Genomic DNA, 23,170 nt, shown 5'->3' with positions numbered 1-23,170 from the left:
TATTATATCTAACTCCAAAGCTCCTCAATGACTATTTGGCTCCACAGCTCCCCAAATTAACATCTCATAACATGGCAAATAAATCGGGAATAATTAGTTTAATTATTCACAAAAAATCCACATTGTTTACTGTCTTACAGTTTATAAACAGAACTCCACATACCTGTATTTATGCACTTATCAGACTCAGCGGAGCAATCCAACAAACAATACTTTAAGAGATCAGCAATACGATTATACACAACTGTCAAGGTCAAGGCCAGGATCGATAAAAGGGGTGAAGATTCACTAAAATCTGCTCTATTTATACTCTTTGAACTTTGCGCCACACGCACAGAAAAGTTCTCACGCATAGTAATTACGCCACGCCCCTAAAAATCGGCGAAGCAAAATTGGTTTACACATAACTGTTGCAAAACAGCTCAGGTTCACATATTTATACAGTATGATTCTGAATGAAAGTGCAAAAACATTCTCTGGACACACCTGCCGAATTGGGCTGTTTGGGCTACAGAATAGACTGAGATATGACTTCAACGGTCTTTCAGGAATGAAGAAGAACAGGCCTTGAAAAAAAATCATAAAATCTAGCCGTTTTTGAGCATTTTAAGACAAAAACGCAGGTCGCAAGATTGTTCTAACCAAAAAGTGGTACAAACAATCACGTGACTTTCCGGGCTAGTTTTACTTTCAGTCGTCTAAAAGTAACTTACTTAACCAAATTTAAATCTTTTTTTTACAAAATGATTTAAGAATACTTGACGAAAAAGTGTATTCAAATTATCGCTACAAAATGTAAATAATGGTGAAAAATCTAACGTAAGATTCACATTCGAAGAGTCTGTGTAACGGAAGCTTGTTATATGGCCGGTTTGGTTTTTTAAAATAATTTTTCGCTAAATACGTAACATTTTGATGATTTTTTTTATAGCAACCATCTATAAAACCATTATTTATGATTCTACACCCCAAAATTGCGTAAACGGTGAGCTGGTGTGTCCCTTAAAATAAAAGCAAACTTAGTTCCTTAGAAATCCATTCACAACGTTCGAGAATGCATAAAAACAAACCTTACATTCATTGATAAAAATAGTATGACATCACCTTATGAATATTAATTAGCCTTACTGAACACTGTGCAGACGATAATCACGTTTTCCTACTTAATTTAACCACCGGAAAAGTTTCATTCCAATGTGCACCAAAACCATAAAAGCTTGTTCAGTATGAAAAACTGTAAATCTACACTCATAAAGTAAGGTGTTTTTGTGGCTATTCACAAACTAGAAAATTATCTACCAGCTTCCAACCAATCACAGTAAAGTTAAGAACAACCAACGGCAGTTGCCATCTTGGATTTAATATAAACAGTATCTGACATGTGTACTTATAGAACACACGTGTGTAAAATGTCTTCTCTACACACCAGTAAATTTATACCTCGGAAATACCTCTAAATCCAGTTAAAGTTATGAAAGTAAATGCTGAAAATATAGGACATCTAAAGTAGAGTAGCTCAAAGGTAAGCCTGACAAAAAGCACCAATTTCTGGGGACATTTTCATCACGATAGGCACTATTAAGGATTTTAAAAACAACTGTAATTTATTCATTTAAAAGTACATGTTTTTTGTTCTTTCAGTAACTCATTAACTCATTAACTCATTACGTGTATGAGGTTAACCAAGGTGTATTTTTAATGATAATGAATGAGTTGTTAAAATATAAATGGTTATGAATCACAAGTTGAATATTCATTAGACTACCATATTTTGGTACATGTATTAGAAGTATATTAATTTTTGGTTTTTACCCATATACACCGATGTGTGTAGCACTGTTTACTCAGTACTTTCCTGAGTCCTGTGAAAAAAAAACACAGGACTCGGGGGAAAGTACTGAGTATACAGTGCTACACACACCAGTGTATATGGGTAAAAACCAAAAATTAATATTCTTTATCTCGATGCAAATTTAACATCTGTTAAATCGTTTGTAGTACCCGCTGCTAAAACATAGGATTCAAACTGCCTCTAGCTACCGGGCAATCTCGGTGGTCTAGTTGGTATGACACTGCTCTAGAATTGCAAAGGTCAAGGGTTCGAATCCCAGCCGAGTAAAATGCCTGTGATTTTTTTCACAGGACTCGGGGAAAGAACCGAGGATACAATGCTACACACATCGGTGTATATGGGTAAAAGCCAAAAATTAATATTCTTTATCCCCGATGCAAATTTAACATCTATATTAGAGGTATGCAAATAATTGTTCAAATTTGATCAACGTTGCAGTGCTCAGTCCTCACACCACACACCAATCTTTGATAGTCTCTTTATCTTGGGGACACCTATTCTATGATAATACAACTGGTCAAAGTCTTTTTAGCATCTGGACAAGGTGAAGAAGACATTGAAGAAATTTCAGTGTTTAGATGTGGGAGGAGAACCTGAGAGAATTATTCCAGGGAAAACATACACAGGGACTAAAAACCCAATCCACATAGTGCCCAGGTGGGATTCGAACCCGGGGTCCTACAGGTGGTAGAAGGCATGGCAAGACGCCGGTAGGCCAACCTGACGCATACATGTAGTTTTCCCAAGATCCAACACAAGGTAAAAACTGTCTGCAACAGAACACTAACCTAAATATTTGTACTGTTTTAACAGATTCTTCTCTCAATCGAAGTCAAACTGAACTCCAACAAGAATGAAATCCAGGTGGTTCTTCTCAATGAGTATTGAGATTAACTTGGTCCTTCTTGGACTCACGTTGACTTCATTCATGATGAGAATGTGGCGACTGGAAGAACCAAGAGAAGTTGTGTAAGTCGAGCTCTTTATAATTTATTTAGCAAACATTCAAGCTTGAATGCTCATGATAAAACATACTTGCACAAGCCAAAAGTAGCCCTACAGTATGCAGGACTCTTCCTCTTCACTGTACAGTAGGATTAGAAGGAGATACAACGACCAGCCTATCAAAGGTTTAAACTCCCATGCCGCGGTCGTAACTTAATTAGCGCCCAGAAGCAAGCCTAAGACGGAAACCGCAATGCACTGTGGGTAAGACTCTCGCGTGTATTTTCAATACAAAATGGCGGCGTACAGTAAAGACGACTTTTACTACGGTTCGGACTTCAGTGATTTTTCGGAGAATGAGGCTGATTTGGGGGATATTTCGGACGGAAGTTTCGGGTCCGAAGATGACAGCGTTTCGAGGTATTGTGTATTTGGTTTACCTGTATCTACAGATATGATTGCGTGCGATGCTGAAGGTTGCAAAATTGAATGGTTCCACTACCAGTGCGTTGGCTTCACGGCCGATACAGTACCGACCGGCCCGGACACAGAATGGTTTTGTGAGCTCTGTCGTCCACCAAATGGACTTTTACTACGGTTCGGACTTCAGTGATTTTTCGGAGAATGAGGCCGATTTGGGGGATATTTCGGACGGAAGTTTCGGGTCCGAAGATGACAGCGTTTCGAGGTATTGTGTCTGTGGTTTACCTGAATCTACAGATATGATTGCGTGCGATGCTGAAGGTTGCAAAATTGAATGGTTCCACTACCAGTGCGTTGGCTTCACGGCCGATACAGTACCGACCGGCCCGGACACAGAATGGTTTTGTGAGCTCTGTCGTCCACCAAATGGTAGGCTTAAATTCTTGTTTCTTTTTTCTTTTAAGGAGTGGGCATATTGGGAGAGTGTTTCTTTACAGAGAACGGTTTTTACTTTGAGTTTTACTTGAGCAAGATTTACTTCTTCTTTTTTTAAATATATTTTATATAAAAAAATACAAGTAATTAATTGAATTAAAAAAAATCAAAAGTTAATTTTAAACTGGTGCCCCTTCCCATATTTACTGTACTATTATTATAGCTTTCACTCGCTTTCCATTTCTACAAAACATACGCATTGGGGGTGGAAGTTGTGCAAGACGACTTGTCTACTGAGGGCACCTCATCAAGCTTGCCCCAGACATCTCATCAGCCACAAGGTCAGGGAACTGCTTCAGCGACTGCAACAAAGACACCAAAGACGGCTAAATTGAGCAAAGCCAGTTCAAGTTGTCATGCATTGATAACTGGAAATTGTTTCTTGAAACTCTTAGTATCGACACCAATGGTCAACATGTTTTAATTACACATCAGTACCTTTTACAAACTGTGCTAACTTTATTAGTTAAAGAATGAAATTCTGTTGACTCTTCGGCCAATCTGCCAAGTACAAATGTTCAAACTCCAATGTCCAAAGAAGAAGAACAGGTTCTGAGGTATGTTTCAGGATATGTACCGTTCTCTCTTTACAATAAATTTAGCAAACAGTAGAACGACACTGCATCTTTGTTTTGCAAAATTCTTAGAACCTGGCGTGGTTGCACTAGCAATACAGTTAAATCATTTTTGGAGTATACTAATGACTGGATCACAATCCAGAATAGAGGTGGTCTTTTTAACGTAAACGATGATGTGTACTTGTTTTTTAGAACCATGGAACAGGAAAGTAGACCTTACCTAACTAGAGATAATTTAGACAAATTCCCCGGAGTTAACATTAAATGTGTGTTAAAAGACAAAATCCTTGCACAACGTCGAGTTCATAATTATTGGTGTACCATAACCAGAGGCAAAATAACTGGTGATGTCTCCAAGAAACTGCTAGATAATGTAATCAACCTTTACATCAAAATAAGAATCAAAGCATTTGTGAAAGTTTACTTGGATTTGAAGAAATACAGTCGTTCTAGTAGTGTATCAAAAAAAGGTGAAAAGGCTTTGAGAAAGACTCTTGCGTCTTAATTGTAAGTAAAAGGTAACACTACAGGATGTTTTTTTTTGCCGACAAAACAGTTGCTGGCAGTTTAAGCACTTTATGTTGCTGGCAGTGTAAGCATTTTATGTAACCAACCATATACATGTTCAAAAAATGGCTTACCTACAGGTAGAAGTTTGGGATCTATCTGCCATTTGGGTCACAAGAAAATAGTGCAAACATGATTACACATTTTGCATGACATCGATTCAAAGGGAAAAAATTAATAAAATGATCACGGAGCAAATATCTCCAATCAGGAAATTATTTCAACTATTTCTGATCAAATAATTTTTTTATGACATATTTCAAGGGACTATCAGCACCATACTATACCATGTAAGTTTTATGTAAATCTGTGACCTTAGACAAATTTTATCTTACAACTCTGTAGTGTTCCTTTATGTAAGTACATGTACATGTATACTGTCGTCATACAGTGGCCCATAATCATATCAGATTTATAGGCATGACATACACAATACAAAACCTTGCATACTGAAGTTATATGGAAACTTGATTTGTACTTAGGCCTGTACTTTGTTTCAAAAAATATATTGCAGTACATGTACATGTTAAGGATATGCTTAGCGCATGTACATTTGGATAACCCTTGATCTTATGTATTTTCATTCAGTTTACGACAGGTTTCTAAATAATAAACCATGAAATTACAATGAATTCAGAATTGAGAAGTATGTTTACTTTCTTCTTGGGAGAGGGGTGTTGTCAAGCATGTTATGATCTTGAGGGTTAACGGTTATAACATTAGCCCGTTTGGATGCCTTGGCACTGCTGGAGGCAACATACAAGGTGTGTAAATTATGACCAAATTGATCGACCGTTGGATTATCCCAACTACCTCCAGCAGCCCTCTGTTTGCTAAAATACTCCTCTAGCGGATCCTGGTTAAACTTTTCGCTAAGAATGTACTTGACTCCTGGGTATGTCAGCAAAGACTTGGTCAATTCCACAAATGAGGTGACTGAAAACAAAAGCAAACACAAAAATCATTTTTATTAAATTGTCCAAGATTAATCGTTACTATTTTAAAATTGAAATGACGTCATGAAGAGTCATGTGATGCCAACTTAAAGGTGCAGTAATAGGTGTAGTAATAAACGCAGTGGAACAGCTCTGTGTTTTGTTGGCAAACAGACAGACAGCCTTCAATTTGCTTGAAATGTCATTTTTTGGAGGAAAGAGTATTTATAAACTCAATGTTTAAAAACAGCGAAAAAAAGTTGGTTAGTAATTGGTTATTGATTTATACCTGTAATACGGAATCCTTCAACCGTCTCCCTACTGAGGCACATGCTTTTTCTCGTCTTGCTGTTTAAGTCTGGGATTTCTTGAACCTGATCCTCCCACTCTTTCAAAAAGCCGAGAAAGTCTTTCGACAACCACTGCAAATAAAGAATGCACATGTATTAGAATCCACAGTTCATCATGAAAACATTGTTCATTATAAACCTCAAATATAGATTCCTCTTATCTGATTGGTTAAAAATGGAGTAATTGAAATAGCTTGGCCCCCTTTCTCTATCAAGATGATGTCATAATTTGTGCCCGAGGTACAGCAACTTGTGGTTTGCGCTTGTGGCCAAACAAAGACTTACCTCAAAACGCCAGTCATCAGGAGAAGTATACGGCTCCAGTGCTGGCTTGCGAGATCGTACTCCCTGAAGAGGACGGCTGACGTTGAGACAATCAAAGAATTGATCCATGAAGCCCACAAACTTGACAACAGCTCTTGTGTCGGAACGTCCAAGGGATTCAAAGGCATTGGCCACTGTACTGCTCAACACCTAATTGTATTTAAGATAGGGAGCAAAAAGATGAGTGTAAAGAAAAAATGTATTGCATCACAGATTAAAGCTGTTTTAGAGCTTTACAACTCCCCAAAAGATAGTTTTCACAACAAAGCAAATTAAGTATGCCAGTGAATTTTAAAAAGGAACCATGTTTTGTTCTGGGGTAAAAAAAAGAAAGTATTATTTCAAAAGTAAACAGGGTAGAGAACATAAACTGTTCGCTCTATAGATGGCATACTCCTGGCAGTTGATTCAAAGTGAAAAGTCCAAAGAAAAAAAACACAAAAACAACAACAAAAAAGGAAAGTACTTGAACCATGCTTACCTGTACAGCCATGTAAACTCTCATCCTAAGTACTGGCGTTAGATGGAGATGCTCGGGACCAAGCTTGTGCAAGCGACGGAGACCAGGTGAACACCTATCTAGACCGACATCTCCCTCGTACAGTTGCAGTAGCTGGACCCAGTTGATGTTCTGCTTGTCAAACTGCAAATTAGGAAATTTGTTTAATTAGATTTGTTGAATAGTGCTCAATTAAAAATCTCATTTTGTCTCCAGCTTTTCAATTTTGTAATAGGAAACAAAATAAAAGCAAAGCTGCAGAAACAAATTAAATTATGTCATAGGAAAAGTGTTTGGCAGTTTGTATCATTGTGAATTGATTGATTATTGGGTTGAAAATTGCTGTACAATGAAGAACAACCAATGAAAATTGCTAGATTTTAAGCTTATGTGATAAAAATGAAATTGAAAATTTGCATATGGTAAAAAGTTTGGACACTTACAGTGAGATTTCTGGTTTTGTTGTTGTATTCGGAGTTTTCCCAGTTGTTACGGGTTGTCTTGATCAGATGTGGCACATCACAAATGAAGTAGAGCCTTCTTGATGTATCCACAAGATTGGGGGTATAGTAGACAAGCGGACTTGAAAGTGGGCCATGCAGCTTGTAAAACTTTCGGTTAGGGGAAGCACCATCTGACACTAAGGCATGTACCTTCAAACCTGCAGTCTCCACATACATGACAACTTCTGCAGCACAGGGATATAGCTGGTCACTGGATACACCAGTAGTTGCATAATATGCGACTGGAACGTGAAGGGAGCTAAATAGCCCGCGGACCATGAAAACCAGAACATGGGAAGCCTCTTGAGGCTCCCCATTCCCTCGACAGTGGCGTTCAAAGCTGGAGACTTCATTCGAAATTTCACCCACATCTGTAAACCCGATTAGCTTACCAGATCGAACAGAAAACACAAGCCCTGACTTAATCTTCATCTCATCAAAGAGAATGACGACATTTCTTTCCTCCTCGGGACAAGTAGCGATATTATAATCATTAAAAATGCACTCCAACATAGAGAAACTGAACCCAGTGCTTGCATCGGCAAAATTACTATAAGGGTGCAATGTGTTTGGATGCGGCAGCCTTATGAACTGTGAATCTCGCAACAAATTGTAGGCTGCTGCAGATTTGTTCTGGAGAGCAATGCACCAACGGATGATTGCAGGGTGCCAGCGCATCTGTTTACCTTTAACTGTTGACTCCTTTTGCTGATCCCAAAGAAGTCTAGCTGGGGAACTGTCAGGAAGAAATGTCAACATTTCATCATCGTTGACTCGCATTGCTGTCTTCAAGGCACCATCCTCAACCAGGTCAACCTCAACACTTTCATCTCGAAGCATATGGGCAATCTTTTCCTCCAAGAGCACATTTCTTCTCTTCAGATTGCGTCTTTCTCCCTGGAGACCTTCCACCTTCTGCCTTAGCTGATCAGCAGTCATGCTTTTGTTGGGCACTGTGCTTGATGGAGAAATCACCTTTCCTTCTTTCGACTTCAGTCTCCAAACCATACCTGCCAGGTCACTTCGATGTATTCTACATACACTACACCTCCCGGGCGTCTCAACTAATAGCTGGCATTTTCGATGCCTGATAGTGCCCTGCTTGTAGACATCTTTCGGGATTATAACTGTAGGTATCTGGCCGTCTGGGCCCTTCTTCATCTCAACCAAACTCTGGAAATCAGAATTTCCCTCACACACCTCTCTTGAAGAAATAATTTCACACAATCTATCACAATGAACAATTTGCAACTGTGAAGAAAGGGAAACAGAGAAAAACTCTTCCAAAACATCTACACCGGCCACAGAAACCTGCCAAGACATATCTCCAACAACTGTAAGAAAAACAACTGGATTTCCCGTTCGATTCATCTTCATGATCTTGAGCCTATCATCTGATAGCCATGTAAGTAAGCCATGTTTAATGGCCTCAGCTTTGTGACCAGCAAGCCTTGCAGATATAGGTAATTCAACCTCTACACAGGAGTTGCACTTGGACGATTGAAACTCATGTAGCACAATGTTGCATGTTGCCGACTTCATGTTTCGTTGCCCGAATTTCTTCCACCATTTCTTTACTTTTGTTTCACAAACCCTGCAAATAAATGGAGGATGAATACTGCTATCATCGTCTTGTAATCGAACACCGAACGCCAACTGAATTTCCCTCGCAAACTTTTCCTGGAAATGGGTTGACGCTGCGAGACTATAGTGCGTCTTTCACCACACAATCTACAAATGACTCAAAGACATTCTGAGTGGGAAGTCATTTCTCCAACATGTTAAGCTGTATTTAAAAAGGAGAAAAAAAGGTTTAGAACTACATAACTCCTTATAAATAGCTCAGGCTCATTTCCAAAAGTCTAACTATTGCACTAAATAAGAATATTAGGCCACGTACCAAAAAGACGAAGAAGGCCTTTCTATTTTTTTATATCTTTCACGGTGGCCGCCAAGTATTTATTACAATTTAAACTTGCCTCAAATTATTTAGTTAATGTTGTTACAAATTCTTAAAATATTACTAAGGTTTAATGAGAAAATACAATGAAAATTTGTCTGTTGAAGAGAAAAAAAAAGGTAAAAGGATGCGGCCTAAAAAAAGAATGAGGGATGGGACGATCAACTGACCAGTATTTTTGTTTGGCATTTAGACAAATTATAATTTAGTATAAATCACAGATAGGCCTATATAAATAATTAATGATTGATTGATAAAGAATAATTAATGATAATAAAAATAATAAAGGCTGACTAACATTTTCACATCAATCATAATATAAAGAATACTAGGCCTACATGTATTATTTTATTGAAAAAAAAAAAACTAAATGTAAAAACTTTCCCCAAATTCACTTTTTAATTTAATAAAACGTAAAGTACAGTTGGCCTAGGCCTACGTCCATTCCAAATTCAACCATGACCTCGTAAAATATAAAATAGTAAAAAAAATAATATTCAATTTCAATCAATCACGATTATCTGATTAAATTTATAATTTACAACAGAAGGGTGTACTGTCCTGCTCTGATTTAGGCTCAGTCATGTTATTTGGTATTCTTTTTTACATGTAAAGTACAGATTGCTAAGCTTGTTCGGGAAAAAAAAAAAATTAAACTCGTCTTTTATTTTTTTGGTCCACTTAGCAACGCTTTGGTAATGCACTCATCGTAACGAGTGAAAAACACTGATTCAGAAGACCCTATTTTCGATCACAGGAGACGACAGGAGCGTTCTAAATATTCATCTAAATATCAACCAAAATCTGATATTATTCATAATTCATAAAAATGTTATTTGAATACAAACCTGCGAAGGAATTGTCCAAAATCGTCGTTCAAAAAAACAAAAAACTCAAAATTTCACAACGCGTCCAACGGAAACCATGGCGCATAGCTCATACCCTGTGAAATACTACTGCGCATGCGTTTTCTTTTCCAGATCTGTGTGATCGTCAGAGAGCTCTTTACTCCAGTAATGAATTGTGTTCACTTGGATGGCCGAACCGCGGCATGGGACTCTGTGCACAAACGGCCTTATCTCGGTCGTAAATCGCAAGCGCTCAGCGGGTGGCCCCATTGGTTTACTGCAGGGTTGCCAGAGGCGCTAATAGGCCTAATTGGCTGTGGTCGGTCGTTGTATCTCCTTCTAATCCTACCTCCATGGTTTGAGATATGAGGGCCTGTTTCCAGGGTGGACAAATTTAAAAGCTTCATAACTCAAATCTTACTTGCAAGAAGCCACTATTTTCTTCAGATTCATATTCCACGGTTCCATGGCAGCATACATTTTTTGGCGGTTGGTTTTGAACGGGTGACTTACAAAATGTATCTTGGGCACAAGTATGATCGAGAATGACAAATTTGAAAAAAAAGGGGGTACAGCGATCCGTTAACTGGGTCTAAGCCAAGGGTATTTTGGAATGTTGATTGTCTCTTTGTGTATAGCACCTTCAGCGTTGTAGTACAATGTAGTACAAACTAAGTGACATGAATTCCTTGTATTATTGACATTCAATTAAGATCTTGCTTTTCAGAGCAGGAAGATGTATCCTACAGCTTGGAGTAAGTTTGGGTGAGCAACCTGACTTGACTACACCGACTAGACTAACCAGAAACCATAGAGCACAGGGAGATTGACTATATCGAACAATGCACAGGAGCATTGTCTATATGGTCAACTCGTGAGGAGCTACATGTACGTCATAGTTTCTGGTCAGTCTAGTCCATCTAGTCGCTAACCCAAACTTGCTCATGTTGACAAACATGTACTTGATTTATTTTATCATTGCTCTGCATTATATTCTGTCAAGGATGCTGTTAAAACATCTTGCCACAGCCTTATGTTTGTGGCATTATGCAGGCCTGATACTTCATGGAGCCAACAGAGGCAATTGCCTCCTCCATGCCCCTGGTCATTGGCCTTGGTGCCCTTGAAATGCTCCACAGTAGAAATTTGCAATTTCTTCATATGATTCCCTTATCAAGGAGGAATTCCTTGGTGCCCTTGCCCTTTAAAAAACAAAGCATACAAGCCTGCATTATGATTTATATTTTGTTAATTTAGGCCTGCTCGCTCCCTACATCACCACTTGCCAGATTTAATTTCTTGACACCTCTATTAACTTTTACTCCTCTTTCGTTTTCATCTCAAGGTGGTATTGAGACTTCTCTGTGAAGAAGGGTTCATTAATATTATTATTACATAGTAGATTACCTATAACAATCCACATTTATCTTTGGTCTGCAGATTTGATGAGTTCCACTTTGGCAAGTTCATCAATATGTATCTCAAGCAAGTGTTCTTCTTTGACATCCATCCACCACTTGGCAAGTTATTGCTTGCAGGAGCTGGTTACATGGCTGATACCAATGTCACGTTTCCCTTTGAGAGGATCGGGGATGGTAAGAGAACCATGTTTTTTTTAGCGAAACAAACCAGAAACATGTTTGATCTTTGTTCATTGGTTGAAACTTTTGTATGTGTTCGATTAAACCTAAGTGACAAGGCTGTTCTGACCAAACAGTAACTGTTTGGCTCGGTCAGGCACGGTTTAAAGATGCGCTTTGGTGACCCAAACCAGAAACATGTTTGAGCTTTGTTCATTGGTTGATTACATTTTGTGTGTTCGGTTGAACCGTAGTGACGAGGCTGTTCTGACCAAACAGTAACTGTTTGGCTTGGTCAGGCCTGGTTTAAAGATGCGTTTTGGTGACCCAAACCAGAAACATGTTTGAGCTTTGTTCATTGGTTGATTACATTTTGTGTGTTCGGTTGAACCGTAGTGACGAGGCTGTTCTGACCAAACAGTAACTGTTTGGCTTGGTCAGGCCTGGTTTAAAGATGCGTTTTGGTGACCCAAACCAGAAACATGTTTGAGCTTTGTTCATTGGTTGATTACATTTTGTGTGTTCGGTTGAACCGTAGTGACGAGGCTGTGCTGACCAAACAGTAACTGTTTGGCTTGGTCAGGCCTGGTTTAAAGATGCGTTTTGGTGACCCAAACCAGAAACATGTTTGAGCTTTGTTCATTGGTTGATTACATTTTGTGTGTTCGGTTGAACCGTAGTGACGAGGCTGTGCTGACCAAACAGTAACTGTTTGGCTTGGTCAGGCATGGTTTAAAGATGTGTTTTGGTGACCCAAACCAGACATGTTTGAGCTTTGTTCATTGGTTGAGGGTTTTTTGTGGGTTCGGTTGAACCGCGATGATTAGGCTGTTCCGACCAAACAGTAACAGACTTGTTTGCTCAGTTAGGCTAAGTTTCAAGATGGCTGACACTCTAAAAACTTTTTCAATGAAATTCTTAAGAAAATGAAATACCCTGCAGGGGGTCCCTTAACTTTTTTTTTCAATCGCCCGCAGGGCGAGTCAACCACAGTTCTCGATTGTCTGCAGTTTTTTTTTACACATGTATTTTTACACAAAAATTTTCAACCCCCCCCCCCCCCCCCCGAAAATGAAGCCCTTAAAATTCCTTTTTTTGGAGGATTTTATTTCTGAATTTTTACCTTAAACTGTCCCTTTTCCATCAGCAACTTTAATGACTTTATAGTTAAGGGGTCCGTTGATTTGAACATGTTTTGAACTCAGTTTACAAAAAAATCTTCATGAATCAACGATCAATCAACATCGCACATCGAGAAATAATTCAATGAACTTTACCTCGCAACACCCTCTGTTGGCAAAAGTTGTCCATGTTATTGGAATTCCTCCAAAGCTGTACATTGTGCACAGTCTGCAGGCATTATGCACAATGTGGGGCAATTATTTACTCTGCTCGTGCATGTGTACTGCTTTGAAGTCTAGTCAAGAACATCATGCATATGGAATTAACAACAGCCATCAACGGCCAATCACAGTCAGAATGGATTTTTGACGACTGTGTGTGTTGTATATGTGCTGTGCATACCGACTCCATGGCGACCGTGTACATGTACTGTAAGGATACTCGGCACCATGTGGTTTGTACATCGTGTTTTCAATTGATTGTACGTGTTTTCTGAAACGAACGACAGCAATTCCGGTCCCAATCACAGAAAAATCAAATCTAGCAAGTATCTAGAATAGTCAAACTACTAGTTTAAAAGCTTTAGTAAAAGTTTTATGTGGGATTTTGCCACTGAACCCTCATTTATATGTAACAGGAATAATTATTTGACTCAGGTTTTCACTTGCCCGCCGCTATTTTCACTCGCATTTGGCGACCACTAATTTCGAACCCTTCCCTGAAGGCCGTACATGTTTATTTTAAAAGCAGTGGACATTATTGGTTATTACTCAAAATAATTATAAGAGTAAAACCTTCCTTGGTAAAGAGTAATGAGGAAAGGTTGATAGTATACAAATATTGACTGCTTCGAGTGCTATGGTTAAAACTATGACTCCCGAGGTGATCCTCGGAGCGTTCTATTTTCGAAGCCGAGGGAAAATAGAACGCTACGGGGATCACCGAGGGAGTCATAGTTCTAACCTTGCACGAGTAAAAGCAGTTAATATTTGTTTTATAACACCCCAAACATTTTTAAATACTGTACTACTATTATTAAAGTTACAGACCTGAATGCTACAATCAACGGACGACGCGAATACAGATTGCAAAAACTTTTACTGTGCTGCATGTAGTGTCATGCAATCCGAAATGGTTACAGACTATTAATTTATAATTCTCATATATGCAAAGGACGTCTGGGTACTGCACGCCATTTGCTAGTCTTCGGACTAGCGCACGGCAAACCGACGCACTATCACACAGCCGTCGTCTAGCAAAACTAAGACATGTCATGTGACGCGCTCTAAACCAATGAGCAGGCAGAATAATTGTAAGGGGTTGTTATAATATAAAACATTGTGAGAAACAGCTCCCTCTGAAGTAACATAGTTTGTGAGGAAGAAGTAATTTTCCACGAATTTGATTTCAAGACCTCAGATTTAGAATTTGAGGTCCTGAAATCGAGCATCTGAAAGCACACAACTTTCTGTGACAAGGATGTTTTTTCTTTCATTAATATCTCGCAACTTCGACGACCAATTGAATGTTTAGAGTGAGAAGACTGGTCTGTGACAAAGACCAATAGTGTCCACGGTGTTTATTTGTCTTTAAGAATTAAGTTGATGCAATTTCAACAATATTTCATTTTTTTACATTGTAGAATACCCATGTGATCTGCCAATCTGGCATCTGAGATTGATTCCAGCGTTATGTGGGAGTCTACTAGTTCCTATTGTCTATTTGATTATGACTGAGATTGGCTACACTGATTGGACAGCAGTACAGGCTGCAGTGCTCGTATTGTTTGGTAAGTATTGTTTATATATTGAGATTATTAGCAATAGACACAATTAAGCAATAGACTCAGACTTCATCACTACTACGCCTCTCTTAATATTTATGCATGACGTCCTAATTCTTACCCAAAATGAGGCTATGGGCGCACGTTCCCCATCACTTGCAGTGGCTGTGCGCATCGCCGCGTTTTGAATTGGGTGTATCAGCTGATTTAAATTGAATGTGATTTGCATAAGATGAAACTTTATACAAACAGTGACGTAATTCTACATGGACGAATTCAGTTTTAGAGGGGGGTATTATTCATACTGGTTGCACATGTATAAACAAAAAGGTGACTCGGTCGCCTTCAGCTCGGTCCTTTATCGCAAGGTTTTTAAACAAATGTTCAAGACCAGTGTTTTGGCCATCTGCATCTTTTAAAAAAAATGTATCCCAAATGTTTTTTTTTTTTAAGTTAATAAGTTTATAAAATCTGGCACTAAGAGCTGGTGGACCAAGGTCCTAGCTTTTTAATTTTAACCAAATAAATCTTTAGCTGTTCCTCAGGTTGGAACAGCCAAGGATTAAACAAATTATGACCGTGGTCCATCAGTTCTTTCTGCCAGATTTGTGTAAACTTGTACAAAATCCAATTGGGACACATTTTTCTAAATGTATACCCTGTAGTTACTTCCATTGTGTTTGGTCTCCCCTTTTCTGGTTTATTGCTTTTAGGTTTTTATCTTCTTTTGTTTTACAACTTTTTGTCAACTTTTAGAAAGTTGAGCGCCAATTTTAATCTTTTTCGCTACTTGTTATATACATGTGTAATTTTTTAAACTGAATAATAAACCTGATTAAATTGAATTGATTGAGTCACCACTCTTTTATGCCCTTAGTAAAGCAACACCCTTTTCTTTGCAGATAATGCATTAATCACTGAATCTAGGTTTATTCTACTGGACACAATGCTTTTGTTCTTCACATTCACTGCATTGATACTGTTGTTCAGGCTCAGGAAGATGAGACAAAGGTGAGTTTTTAAATCTATAGGGGCCCTAATTTCATAAAGCTGTTAAAGATACTGGACACTATTGGTAATTGTCAAAGACCAGTCTTCTCACTTGTTGTATCTCAACATATGCATAAAATAAAAAAACCTGTGAAAATTTGAGCTCAATCGGTCATCGAAGTTGCGAGATAATAAGGAAAGAAAAAACACCCTCAAGTGTGACATGAAGTTGTGTGCTTTCAGATGCTTGATTTCGAGACCTCAAATTCTAAATCTGGGGTCTCAAAATCAAATTTGTGGAAATCAGTCCTTCTTTCATGAAAACTTTGTTACTTCAGAGGGAGCTGTTACTCACAATGTTTTATACTATCAACAGCTCCCCATTACTCACTACCAAGTAAGGTTTTAATGCTAATAGTTATTTTTAGTAATTACGGATAGTGTCCACTGCCTTTTAGCAGAAAATACTGCTTAATAAATTGTTTTGCTAAGCACAACATTAGAGGTGCACCAGAACTGTAAACTTTATAGAATTTTGGCTGTTAACAGTTTCTGTTAAAGACACTGGACACTATTGGTAATTGTCAAAGACCAGTCTTCTCACTTGCTGTATATTAACAATGCATGAAATAACAATAACAAGACTGTGAAAATTTGAGCTCAATTGGTCGTCGAAGTTGCGAGATAATAATGAAAGAAAAAACACCCTTGTCGCATGAAGTTGTGTGCTTTCAGATGCTTGATTTTGAGACCTCAAATTCTTAACTTGAGGTCCCGAAATCAAAATTATTGTTTCTCAAAAACTACGTCACTTCAGAGGGAGCTGTTTCTCAAAATGTTTTATACTAACATTTTCTCCCCATTACATATAATCAAGAAAGGTTTTATGATAATAATTATTTTGAGTAATTACCAATAGTGTCCACTGCCTTTAAAGGGATGCTGCAGTGAATTAAAATAAAACAGTTAATTTGCTGTCATTTGTTTCTGATATATGTATTGAACATCAATAAAATGTGTTTTGTTTTTTCCCCGACATATCTCACTTGCGTAATTAGCGAATAAGTCATGCCCCCCCTTTTGTGGATTGTTACCGCCCCCCCTACCATCGGCATCACGTCGGGAATTCAAACATATCGTCGGCAAAAAGAGTCTGGTCCCTAACTACACGTGCCTAGGTACCAGGCCACACAATGCACACGTCTCTATATGCACACAGCCAGGGGACCCGGCGGCTTGGGTTCCCGACATGACGTCACATGAAGGCTCCCTTTTAGGGGCGGGGTGGGTTCCCCTAATCTCTTGAAAACCACTTTTAAAATACTTGCGCATTAAAAAAAAATTAAAAAAATTATTTCAGGTTTAAAAAGTCATGTTTAATCGTTTAAATTTTTAAAAAACCCACTGCAGCCACCCTTTAAGCAAGATTTTTCTTTGCTTAGCAAGTTTTCTATGCTTACAGGCTGGATGAAATTAGGCCATGGTCATAGACAAATTAGCTAAGCTTGTGGTACTCGGACATCTCAACCCGGCTAATGATATCAGTGTGAACAGTCCACTTCTGCATATATTGATGAGTACTAAGTATTGTTTGAAGCTTTGCAGAGTATACTGTTTGAAATGTCGAGACCACAGCTTGTGGTACTCAGACATCTCAACCCGGCTAATGATATCAGTGTGAACAGTCCACTTCTGCATATATTGATGAGTGCTAAGTATTGTTTGAAGCTTTGCAGAGTATACTGTTTGAAATGTCGAGACCACAGCTTGTGGTACTCAGACATCTCAACCCAGCTAATGATATCAGTGTGAACATTCCACTTCTGCATATATTGATGAGTACTAAGAATTGTTTGAAGCTTTGTAGAGTATACTGTTTGAAATGTCGAGACCACAGCTTGTGGTACTCGGACATCTCAACCCGGCTAATGATATCAGTGTGAACAGTCCACTTCTGCATATATTGATGAGTACTAAGTATTGTTTGAAGCTTTGCAGAGTATACTGTTTGAAATGTCGAGACCACAGCTTGTGGTACTCAGACATCTCAACCCAGCTAATGATATCAGTGTGAACAGTCCACTTCTGCATATATTGATGAGCACTAAGTATTGTTTGAAGCTTTGCAGAGTATACTGTTTGAAATGTCGAGACGACACCGGCTCTTTTCAGAGCCAACACTCCCACAAAAGTGATGTATACATGGTTGTACCCGCAAGTTAACTGTTTATTTATAGTTTCTGCCTGTGTATGATAGTGTTGGCCTAGGATCTTGGCCTAGTTGTTCAGCCAAATATTATTTGATGAATTTGATTGCATTGTTGCATTTATAAATGGCGTTTGGGTTTCACTTGGCTTTGCGTCGTAAAATGTAGGAGTGTAGATTTCACCTTGTAATTATATTCGGCATCAATGCACTTATATGCATCACTTATTTGTAGCAAAGAGCACAACGACATTGTTCAATTTGTGTCATTATGCAATTAGTTTTTATACATATTAATAGATTTTCATTTGTAGTTGCTGCCGTCGATTTCACAAAACTCTTCCTAACTTATAACTAGACTTAGGATGAGTCCCAACCATGCACTGTAGCATGCAGACCTTAAGATTAATCCTAAGTTAGGACGAGTTAACTCATCCTGACTCGAGATAAGACAAGTTCTAACTCTTTGTGAAATCGACGGCCGGGCACCTCTGAAAAACAGTGTTTCACTGATAGGTCTCCACAGAGTAAATAAGAACAAAAATAAAATAAATAACTCTAAATAAAATAGGCCAAGTTCCTAGGCTCTGTCCCATCTAAACTAGGTCCCTGTCTTTATTCGCAAGAATAAAGGCAGGTCCCAGCTTCTTAGATCCAGTGATTCCATTAGATACACGGATAAAGGCAGGTCCCAGCTTATCAGATCCAGTGATTGCATTAGATACAATAATATTGGATAAACGTGCACAGTGACATGAGCTTTCCATAGATGCTCAAACAGTTCATTCCTGTCATGTCCGCAATAGAATTGGACTGTGTATCTCTATCTCAAATGTATGGGGTCAAAGGTCAAAACACACGCTGGTTTGCACCGGTTTTGATGCCGGTCTCTGGCGTTATTCACGAGCCTCAAAGTGTGACGTCATACATTCAGTCTTTGTCCCATCTGGACATTAGAGCAATGGGGGACTTTTGGGATGCTAGGTGGCAGCAGACATCCAAATCCATTGTTCTTAGTAATGTACGCATGCCCAGAACTAAGTCTGCTGCCACCTAGAGTTTCAAAGTCTCCCATTGGCATGCAATACCACCCTGTAGGTTCTGAAGTTTGACAATTCTGTTGTTTAATTTTCTATTTATAGGTGTTTCAGTGCATCATGGTGGTTGTGCATGTTCTTATTGGGCATAGCAATAACTTGCGCAGTAAGGTAAGTTGTAATGCTATTGTTTGGGTTTTTTATATAAAAAAATTCCTGGAACTGTATATAGTCAGCTTAAAGGCATTGGAACTCAGTTTAAAACAAAAGTGCCTGACATCAGAAACCTCATCATTACACAAACCTACAACCTATCTGAATTCGTATTTTAAATCCCGTCATCCAAACACAGGTAACGCATCTTTAACAAATGCTCAAATTTGAACAATAAAAACCAATAGATGGAAATTAGCATCAGGGATAAAGAAACATGAATTTTGGTTATACCTGAATACACCGATGTAGCAATGTATACTCGGTACTTTACCGAGCTCTGTGAACTTCCTCTAGCTGCCGGGCAAGCTCGTTGGTCTAGTTAGTAAGACACTGCACTAGAATTGCAAAGGTCCTGGGTTCGAATCCCTCCTGAGTAGTATGCCTGTTTTACCCATATACACCGATGTGTGTTAACAATGTATACTTGGTAATTTCCCGAGCTCTGTGAACTTCCTCTAGCTACTGGGCAATTTTGTTGGTCTAGTTAGTAAGACACTGCACTAGAATTGCAAAGGTCCTGGGTTCGAATCTCTTCTGAGTAGTATGCCTGTTTTACCCATATACACCGATGTGTGTTAGCAATGTATACTCGGTACTTTACCGAGCTCTGTGAACTTCCTCTAGCTGCTGGGCAATCTCGCTGGTCTAGTTGGGCATTAAAAAAAATGTTATGTTGGCGTAACAGGCCCTGAATAGATAGGCAAGATAGCTAGGTTTTTTTTTTTTTTCTTCTTCCCTCCCAGCAACGAAAATGACATGTTTTGTAATTGTAAAGCTGATAGTTTACACAACAACAAAAGAAAACAAGGCTACACACAACAAATAGTATTTTTTTAAACTCTTGCGACATTTATTTATTTGTCTTAAATAGATTTTAATCATTAAATTTCTTCCCTTGAAAAAATAAAAATATCCAGGGTCGGCCGTATTTGTAGGGTCGGTCAGGTTACGCCAACTTAACATAAATTTGTTTATGCTTTGGTAAGACACTGCACTAGAATTGCAAAGGTCCTGGGTTCGAATCTCTTCTAAATAGTATGCCTGTGATTTGTTTTCACAGAGCTCGGAAAAATACAGAGGATTTAGTGCTTACACAGATCAATTACAACTAGTTGTTAATTTAAAATGGTCTCTAATTTTGACCTAACAGATATTTACATTGTTTATATTATTTGCAGTGTGAAGTACTCTGCCATTTTGATGGTGAGTCTTATATACCTTGTGGTGGCGTATGATTTCTGGCAGCTCGTAGGAGATCACAGTCTTTCAGTTGTGAGTGTTAAACATTTTATGACTCAATTTTGGTATTGTATGGCGCCATTGTTCTCTGTTCTGTAAACTTGGAAAGCTTAAACTGACCAGAAATTGTTTAACCCCAAATCTGAAAATTTCTGCCTTCATCCTAATTTTTTTAAATATATTTTGGACCAAAAACCCAAACTCACAAAATTCCCAATAAATCTAAACGTTTTGCACATATACCCAGTCCGCACTGATAAAATGTCTTCATTAGTCTGTTTTGTATCATTTGAAAGCATATAATCAGCCCAAATCTGAAAATTTGACCCATGCCGGCATCACAATTTTTGGGGGATTTTGGACCGAAAACCTAAGCTTACAAAATTCTCAATAAATCTCAAACTTTTACTAATATACCAAGTCTGCACTGATAAAATGTCTTTGGTAGTATCTTCTGTATCATTTGAAAGCATAAAATCACTAAAAATTGTTTCACCCCAAATCTGAAAGTTTGACCCATGCCGGCATCACAGATTTTTGGGGATTTTTGACCGAAAACCGAAATTCACAAAATTCTCAATAATTCTCAAACTTTTACTTTTGTACCCAGTCCGCACTGATGATATTTCTTCAGTAGTCTGTTCTGTATCATTTGAAAGCATAAAATCACAGAAAATATTTTCACCCCAAATCTGAAAAATCGACCCATGCCGGCATCACAGATTTTTTTGGATTTTTGACCAAAAACACAAACTGACAAAATTCTTAATAAATCTCAAACTTTCGCTAATATACCAAGTCCGCACTGATAAAATGTCTTCAGTAGTATCTTCTGTATCATTTGAAAGCATAAAATCAACGAAAAAAAATTCACCCAAAATCTTGAAAAATCGACCCATACCGGCATCACAGATTTTTTTGGATTTTCAACCAAAAACCCAAACTCACAAAATTCTTAATAAATCTCAAACTTTCGCTAATATACCAAGTCCGCACTAGTAAACAGTGTTCAGTAGTATCTTCTGTATCATTTGAAAGCATAAAATCAACGAAAACAATTTCACCCAAAATCTGAAAAATCGACCCACACCGGCATCACAGATTTTTTTTGATTTTTGACCAAAAACCCAAACTCACAAAATTCTTAATAAATCTCAAACTTTCGCTAATATACCAAGTCCGCACTGATAAAATGTCTTCAGTAGTGTCTTTTGTATCATTTGAAAGCATAAAATCAACGAAAAAAAATTCACCCAAAATCTGAAAAATCGACCCATACCGGCATCACAGATTTTTTTGGATTTTCGACCAAAAACCCAAACTCACAAAATTCTTAATAAATCTCAAACTTTCGCTAATATACCAAGTCTGCACTGATAAAACGCTTCAGTAGTATCTTCTGTATCATTTGAAAGCATAAAATCAACGAAAAAAATTTCACCCAAAATTTGAAAAATCGACCCAGACCGGCATCACAGATTTTTTTGGATTTTTGACCAAAAACCCAAATTCACAAAACTCTTAATAAATCTCAAACTTTCGCTAATATACCAAGTCTGCACTGATAAAATGTCTTCAGTAGTATCTTCTGTATCATTTGAAAGCATAAAATCAACAAATTTTTTTTCACCCAAATTTTGAAAAATCGACCCATACCGGCATCACAGATTTTTTTGGATTTTTGACCAAAAACCCAAATGCACAAAACTCTTAATAAATCTCAAACTTTCGCTAATATACCAAGTCTGCACTGATAAAATGTCTTCAGTAGTATCTTCTGTATCATTTGAAAGCATAAAATCAACAAATTTTTTTTCACCCAAAATCTGAAAAATCGACCCATACCGGCATCACAGATTTTTTTTTTGATTTTTGACCAAAAACCCAAATTCACAAAACTCTTAATAAATCTCAAACTTTCGCTAATATACCAAGTCTGCACTGATAAAATGTCTTCAGTAGTATCTTCTGTATCATTTGAAAGCATCAAATCAACGAAAAAAAATTCACCCAAAATCTGAAAAATCGACCCATACCGGCATCACAGATTTTTTGGGATTTTTGACCAAAAACCCAAATTCACAAAACTCTTAATAAATCTCAAACTTTCGCTAATATACCAAGTCTGCACTGATAAAATGTCTTCAGTAGTATCTTCTGTATCATTTGAAAGCATAAAATCAACGAAAAAAATTTCACCCAAAATTTGAAAAATCGACCCATACTGGCATCACAGATTTTTTGGGATTTTTGACCAAAAACCCAAACTCACAAAACTCTTAATAAATCTCAAACTTTCGCTAATATACCAAGTCCGCACTGATAAAATGTCTTCAGTAGTATCTTCTGTATCATTTGAAAGCATAAAATCAACGAAAAGAAAATTAACCCAAAATCTGAAAAATTGACCCATACCGGCATCACAGATTTTTGGGGATTTTTGACCAAAAATCCAAACTCACAAAATTCTTAATAAATCTCAAACTTTCGCTAATATACCAAGTCCGCACTAGTAAACAGTGTTCAGTAGTATCTTCTGTATCATTTGAAACATAAAATCAACGAAAACAATTTCACCCAAAATCTGAAAAATCGACCCATACCGGCATCACAGATTTTTTTTGATTTTTGACCAAAAACCCAAACTCACAAAATTCTTAATAATTCTCAAACTTTCGCTAATATACCAAGTCCGCACTGATCAAATGTCTTCAGTAG

At 37.8% G+C, this 23,170-nt stretch overlaps 1 protein-coding gene and 1 pseudogene across 3 annotated transcripts in view; both read left to right on the top strand.

Annotated features, from left to right (window-relative positions):
• Positions 1 to 23,170, top strand: part of LOC139954292 (protein O-mannosyl-transferase 1-like) — a 95,784-nt gene that overhangs the window by 36,799 nt on the left and 35,815 nt on the right. For all 3 annotated transcript variants that reach the window (XM_071954029.1, XM_071954028.1, XM_071954030.1), the window contains exons 4-9: positions 2,666 to 2,821; positions 11,720 to 11,874; positions 14,624 to 14,770; positions 15,667 to 15,775; positions 19,103 to 19,168; positions 20,392 to 20,485. In XM_071954029.1, the coding sequence (XP_071810130.1) occupies positions 2,706 to 2,821; positions 11,720 to 11,874; positions 14,624 to 14,770; positions 15,667 to 15,775; positions 19,103 to 19,168; positions 20,392 to 20,485 (687 nt within the window). In that variant the 5' untranslated portion in view covers positions 2,666 to 2,705. The remainder of the gene's footprint in view (positions 1 to 2,665; positions 2,822 to 11,719; positions 11,875 to 14,623; positions 14,771 to 15,666; positions 15,776 to 19,102; positions 19,169 to 20,391; positions 20,486 to 23,170) is intronic.
• On the top strand, positions 4,063 to 5,496 carry LOC139954293 (uncharacterized; annotated as a pseudogene).

Source organism: Asterias amurensis, chromosome 2, assembly GCF_032118995.1.
Source record: "Asterias amurensis chromosome 2, ASM3211899v1".
Classification (NCBI taxonomy): Eukaryota; Metazoa; Echinodermata; class Asteroidea; order Forcipulatida; family Asteriidae; genus Asterias; species Asterias amurensis.
This window is presented reverse-complemented; position numbering and strand designations above follow the sequence as displayed.